This window comes from Ochotona curzoniae, unplaced genomic scaffold (assembly GCF_017591425.1).
Source record: "Ochotona curzoniae isolate NIBS_2020 unplaced genomic scaffold, NIBS_Ocur_1.0 patch253, whole genome shotgun sequence".
NCBI classification, from domain to species: Eukaryota; Metazoa; Chordata; class Mammalia; order Lagomorpha; family Ochotonidae; genus Ochotona; species Ochotona curzoniae.
This window is the reverse complement of record NW_024466810.1, coordinates 471086-477359: the sequence shown is the minus strand read 5'-3', so window position 1 is coordinate 477359 and position 6274 is coordinate 471086. Positions and strand designations below refer to the sequence as shown.

Sequence of the window (6274 nt, the reverse complement as noted above, 5' to 3'; positions counted from 1 at the left end):
GAGCCCTTGTCCTGGGAGATTATAGATACGCAGGAAGCAAGTTGGGGGGACTCTGGGAGATCCGTGAATCTTCTTAATGGATGAGTAGATAACCTGCCTGGTGGCCCGTCCATCATCTGGGGCTCCGCAGATGGAGCCATAAGAACCATCTGATGAGGGAAGGGGGTGGGGGAGAGAGACCTCACCTTGCATGGTCAGGGTTGGGCTGAGGCCCAAGGTGAGAGCTGGAAGCTCAATCCAGCTTCCCCTGTGGGTGAGTCCCACTGCTGGCTCCTGATGTGCTAATGTGAGCAGCTGGAGTCAGGAGCTGGAGCATGCCATTACCTGGTCGCTGTGCACAAACACCTGCTCCAGATGTCTGCCTTTCTGTAGAAAAATCTGCACTTTGGGAAAGTCCTCATCCATGAGAGAATGGGATGCTTCCAGGGCATATGTGAAACACAGCCAGAAGCAGAAGAAAAATTGAAGACTGATAAATTAAGATTCAAGTGTTAACTGCAGGCCTGACCATCTCTCTGTTCATGATTCCTGAGTCAGCCGAGGGCAAGTCAAGAAAGAAATAACTTGGCAAGCTGTTCCTTGAAAAAAAAATTTTTTTTAAAAAATCTCTTTAGAGGGCCAATTCCTCTGGCTTCAAGGTCAAGATGAGGGTGGTTAAATTGGATGGGGAAGCATGGCGTTCTACTCCTATCAGTCTTTAGGGTTTGCTGTAGTGCTCACTTTGGCAGCACATACACTAAAATAAGGTTTTAGCAAATTCATTTCCTAATTCATTCGTTCCTAAATTCATCTCCTAATCAGTTGCATGTGTCTGAGTTTGTTGAGACTCACTCTCCCCCACCCCGGTTTTGTTTCGATCCAGGACCAGGATGAGTTCCACCGGAGCTCCGCAGACTTCCCGAGCTCCCGAGGGTTGCCGCTTCGACCTGGCATCCAGGTACTATATGCTCTGTGACTTGAACGCCACGTGGGGCATCGTCCTGGAGGCGCTGGCCGGTGCTGGAGCCGTGACCACAGTGGTCTTCATGGTTGCTCTCCTGGTCCTCGTCTGCAAGGTGCAGGACTCCAACAGGCGCAAGATGCTGCCCACGCAGTTCCTCTTCCTCTTCGGTGTGTTGGGGCTCTTCGGCTTGACCTTTGCCTTCATCATCAGACTGGACGGGGCCACAGGGCCCACGCGCTTCTTCCTCTTTGGTGTCCTCTTTGCTCTCTGTTTCTCCTGTCTCCTGGTGCATGCTTTCAACTTGACGCAGCTCGTGCGGGGCAGGAGTTCGCTATCCATGCTGGTGACTCTGGGCCTGGCGTTGGGCTTCAGCCTGGTGCAAGACGTCATCGCCATCGAGTATGTGGTCCTCGCCATGAACAGGACCAACGTCGACGCCTTCTCGGAGCTCTCGGCGCCTCGCCGCAACGAAGACTTTGTCCTACTGCTCATCTACGTCCTCCTGTTAATGGCCCTCACCTTCCTTATGTCCTCCTTCACCTTCTGTGGCCCCTTCACTGGCTGGAAGATACACGGGTCCCACGTCTACATCGCCATGCTCCTGTCCATCGCCATCTGGGTGGCGTGGATCAGCCTGCTTTTGGTTCCCAGCCCGGGTCCCAAGTGGGACGACACCATCCTGAGCACGGCCCTGGTGGCCAACGGCTGGGCTTTCCTGTTTGCTTATGTTGGGCCCGAGTTTCGGCTGCTCACAAATCAGCGCGAACCCACGGATTATCCGCTCGAGGACGCGTTTTGTAAACCTCAGCACATGAAGCCGAATCAAGGGATGGAGAACAGAGCATATTTTGAAGATGATATGTCTCAAGGTACGTGGCCTGGCATGCACACCTGCCATTCAGGCAACAGTTTAGGAGGTCCATGTCCCACATGGGAAAGCCTTGTTTTGGCTCCCAGCTGGGGCTCCTGACACCAGCTTCCTGCTCATTGTAGACTCTGAGAGGTGGTGCTAATGACTCAAGTCATTGAATTTCTGTCACCTGTATGGGAGACCTGGATTGTCTGGCTCCTGCCTTTGGCTCTCACTCTGTTATTCTGCCTGCCTCTCAAGTACACAAATACAGATTTATTTGAAAGAGAAAGATAGAAGAGGGGCCAGGGTGGTACTGTAGTGGGTAAGGTAGCTGCCTGCCGTGCCAGCAACCTGTATGAGTACCGGTCCAAGTCCCAGCTGCTTTATTTTCTCTCTGACTCTCTGCTAATGGCCTTGGAAAAGCAGCAGAAGATGGCCCAAATGTTTGGGCCACTGCCACCCATGTAGGGTATCTGGATGAAACTGCTAGATCCTGGCTTTGACCTGGCCGAGTGCTGGCCCTGGCAGACATTTGAGAAATGAACCAGTGGATGGTCAAATGTTGCTTCAAATCATTGAGCCTTAGCAGGTCCAGGTGCACAGAGCAAGGGTTTCGCTGGGGTGCTGGGGTGCTGGGGTGCTGGGGAGAAGATGCTGTTAGCACAGACCTGCAGGAGCCTCAGTTCCCAGGGATCCTCACCCAGCCCAAGAGCCACATCTCACTGTGTGTCTCCAGGCTCCTAGTAGGGGAGAGATCATATTGAACATAAAAGGATCAAATGATTTTGCTCTTCTCTGGAATTAGAAGACAGATTTTCTGCTAATTTTTTAAAAAAGATTTTATTTGTTTGAAAGGCAGGATGAAAGACTGAGGGAGACAGAGAGAGAGCAACAGAGTGAGCACCCCCCCATCCACTGGTTCACTCTCCAAGTAGCTGCAATGGCCGGGGCTGGACCAGGCTAAAACTGGGAGTGTGGAATGCCATGTGGATCTCCCACACAGGTACAGGGATCCAAGCACTTGGGCATCTTCTGCATTAACGTGGAGCTGGATGGGATGTAGAGTGGCCAGGACAGGAATTAGAGCCCCTATGAGATGCTGGCATTGCAGGTAGCAGCTAAACTCTACAGGTGCTCTTATGAGAAACAGGCTGGAGCGACAGCCAGCGGCTCCCTTTGCTAGTGGGATGTACTCATTGAGCTTCGGAGTTGATGTGGATCTGTGAGTCTAATCACTATGCAGGGTGGGGAAACACCTTTAGGATGGGTGAGTGAGTAAGCCAGGTCTGGGCTTGGGTGATAACAGCCCGGGATGCGGCGCCTCCTGGCACTTCTGCCAGAAGCAGCTGTGGTCTCCTGTGGTTGCTTAGGAGCCTTCAACGAAGGGGAGGGGCAGGAGGAGCAGGCAGGTTCTGCGCCCCAGTCCCTCCCAGGCACTCCTGGGGGTCCCTCTGGGCCTAGGCCTTGCTGCCTGCCTTTCACTGTAGGAGCTGCTCCCGTTAGTTTCCCCTCCAAGGAATGCTTTGCTGCTCACTCACCCTGCTCACCAGTGCCCGCCCCCTTGTCCCAGCACCCCGAAGTGTTCCACATGGTGGGAGCCTCACTCCCCAGGCCATACAAGCTGCACACTCCTGGCTGGAGTCACTGCATTTGCCTGCCTCTGCAGCTGAGGTCACGGAGCTTCGGGCCCCTGCCTGCCACCTCCCCCGTCTCCTTGACGCTTTCCGGAGTCTTCCTTGGGCATCGTGCTGTCCTGTGCGTGTTAGATCCGTTGAATGTTCTTATGAAAGTCTGTCTCATCCGATAGGTCTCTGTCCTTGCCATAACTTCCTCATTCTGCAGAGTCACCTGCGGGCCATGGATGATTCTGGTTTGTCCTTAGAGTCCTCACCAGCTGTTTACACACATTTACTGAGTGAATTGGGCAGGTGGTTCCTGTGGGAAATAAAAGACCTGCTTTAGATTCCATTTGTGGTGGTTACATGTGTTTGTTCTTCTCAACCAGTTCTCCCAAAAGACACAGAAACCAATTGTTCACCAAAAAATACATACAGAGTAGATATATATTTATGTATACAGGAAGTAACTTTCTAAGGAAGAAGAGAAATGCTGCTGAGATCCTGTCTGGTACACGTCTCATCAGCTCTACATTTGAAAAGACATTTAAAATGTTGTATTTGGGGGGTTGGTTCTGTGTCATAGCAGGTTGAGCCACCACCTGCAGTGCCGCCATCTGATTTGAGTTCCGGTTCTGGTTGTTCACTTCCGATGCAGCTCCTGAGGAATCACTTAGGATTTCACCAATGTACCTGAGTAGTCAGTGGACGGCGGCCCAGGTCCTTGGGCTCCTGCACCCACGCGTTAGACCTGGAAGACGCTCTGGGCTCCTGGCTTTAGGCTGGCCCAGCCCTCATCATTGAGGCCGTTTCTGGAGTGAACCAGCAGATGGAACAGCTGGTTTCCTCTGACTCTGCTTCTCTCTCCTCTCTCTCTCTTTCTCTCCTTCTTCCCAGTCTCTCTCTCCCTCCCTCCCTGGAATTCTGCCTTTCAAATAAATAAATGTGTATACAATTATTTTAAACATTTATTTATTTAACTTATTTGAAAAACAGCGAGAGAGAGGAAGAGGAGAGGGAGAACTTGCATCCGCTGGTTCACTCCCCAGATGTTTGCAGCAGTTGGGGCTGGGTCAGGCTGAAGGTCTCCCGTGTGGGTGCCTCAGTTCCTGAGCCATCACTGCTGCCTCCCAGGAACCGGGCCTGGAGGCAGAGCCAGCATTGGCATCTGGGGGCTCTGATATTGGCACACCAGTGTCACAAGCGCCTGGGCCACACATCCTCCTGTAAGTGACCTTTCCAGTGTGTTTTGAGGTGGTCCTGGCATGAGGTGGCCTCCTTCTCTAAGTTTTGTTCTCTAAGAAATTCCAAAAGGCCTTGCAACGTGATTTTCATTTACTCAGCCAGCACTGAGCTTGCTCTGCAGCTGGCCCGGGCCTCAAGCCAGTGATCTGAGGAATGTCAAGTTCACTGAAGAGATGGCTCTGAAACAGACACGATGTGAGGCTCCGATGAGTCATGCGGCAGGCTGCACGCAGGCGGGGTCCCCAAGGTTTCAATTTTTCGTCTTGCTCTGTTTCAGGCCGTGGAGAGATAGGGGACACACTCCACGCCCCTTACGCCACCCATTTCCAGCTCCAGGTAAGATCACCTTCTCTGCCCTGCTCTGGGAACTGCCTCACCTGCCCTTCGGGGCCAGGGGTGTCCCCACAAGTGAGGCTTTGGGAGGAGGGGCAGGCGGGCGAGTGGCCCGGGAAGGCGTGGGTTGGATGACGTGGCTGCTTCCGTTTCAGGATCGGACCCCCCAGAAAGATTTCTCCATCCCCCGGGCTCAGGCCCGGCCCAGCCCTTACAAAGGCTACGAAGGCAGGAAGGAGGGCAGCTAACAGGCTTCGCCAGAGCTGCGTGTGACCACCCTGCCACATAGCGAGGCGCGAGGTGCCCACCAGTGGAATCTTCCAGGAAATCCCACCCAGGACGTTTGAGGGGTCCTCTGACCCCACTCCCACCACAACCATTCCTCTCTTACGTCCAAGCCGAGGCAGGTGAGAAAGACTCGAGGCCCCAGCAGCTTTTATGCCTAACTTGGGATTCTTTCTCTACGTGGGAGTCTTTGAGCTGCCTAGACCCAGGTGTCACCGAGTCCTTGTCACTTACCTGTGACTGAAAGTGTGCACATCAGCCCTCAATCCTGGCATGCTCGGCCTCTGGGGCAAGCGCGTCCAGCTGCAAGCTGGGAATCTTCAGCCTGGAGCACGACTGGGAGCTGAGCGAAACCAACAGAGGCTGCACGCCTGGCTCTCTCCTGTGTGCCAGTCTCTTGGCTCTGCATCTGCCCGGCCTTCTGCGCTGGGTAGAGGAGGCTGTGGCCAGCCTGAAGAGACTGTCCCCAGTGTTCCCCAGCCAGTCTGCACCCGTGTCAACTCGCGGACCAGAGCTGCCCGTGGACTGGCTTTCCTGGACCCCTCCAGCACCGACAAGCGCAGTTGCTCCCGAAGACGAGTTTGCCTGCCGCTCCTGCAGGCCATTCTGGCACTGAGACGCCTCCCCTCGTCCAGCTTTCTGTAAATACGTTCCCGTTGTACTCCCCAGGGGGGCAATGTTATTGTATAATAAGTTATTCAGCCGGATATTCAATAAAGGTGTGGTGGTGATTTGTTTTTTTTTAAAAACATTTATTTATTTTCATTTGTATTGGAAAGGCAGAGAGAAACAGTTTGTCTTGTGGATTGCTCTCCCAACATGCCCACAGCAGCCAGGGCTAGACCAGGCTGAAATGAGGAGCTGGGAACACGATCCAGGTCTCCTCGCTGATAGGCAGGGACCAAGCAGCTCGAGCCGTCCTCTGCTGTCCCTCAGGATGGCCGTTACTAGGAAGCTGGAACTGGAGAAGGTGCTGGGACACTTTGATGTGGGACATGC

At 53.6% G+C, this 6274-nt stretch overlaps 1 protein-coding gene across 1 annotated transcript; it reads left to right on the top strand.

Moving 5' to 3' along the window:
- The first annotated feature begins 843 nt into the window (after positions 1-843).
- Positions 844-6009, top strand: LOC121166847 (retinoic acid-induced protein 3-like). Its single transcript, XM_040996150.1, has 3 exons — positions 844-1812; positions 4935-4993; positions 5146-6009. Exons 1-3 carry the CDS (start codon positions 870-872, stop codon positions 5236-5238), a joined length of 1095 nt encoding a protein of 364 aa, XP_040852084.1. The 5' UTR covers positions 844-869; the 3' UTR covers positions 5239-6009.
- The last annotated feature ends 265 nt before the right edge of the window (positions 6010-6274 follow it).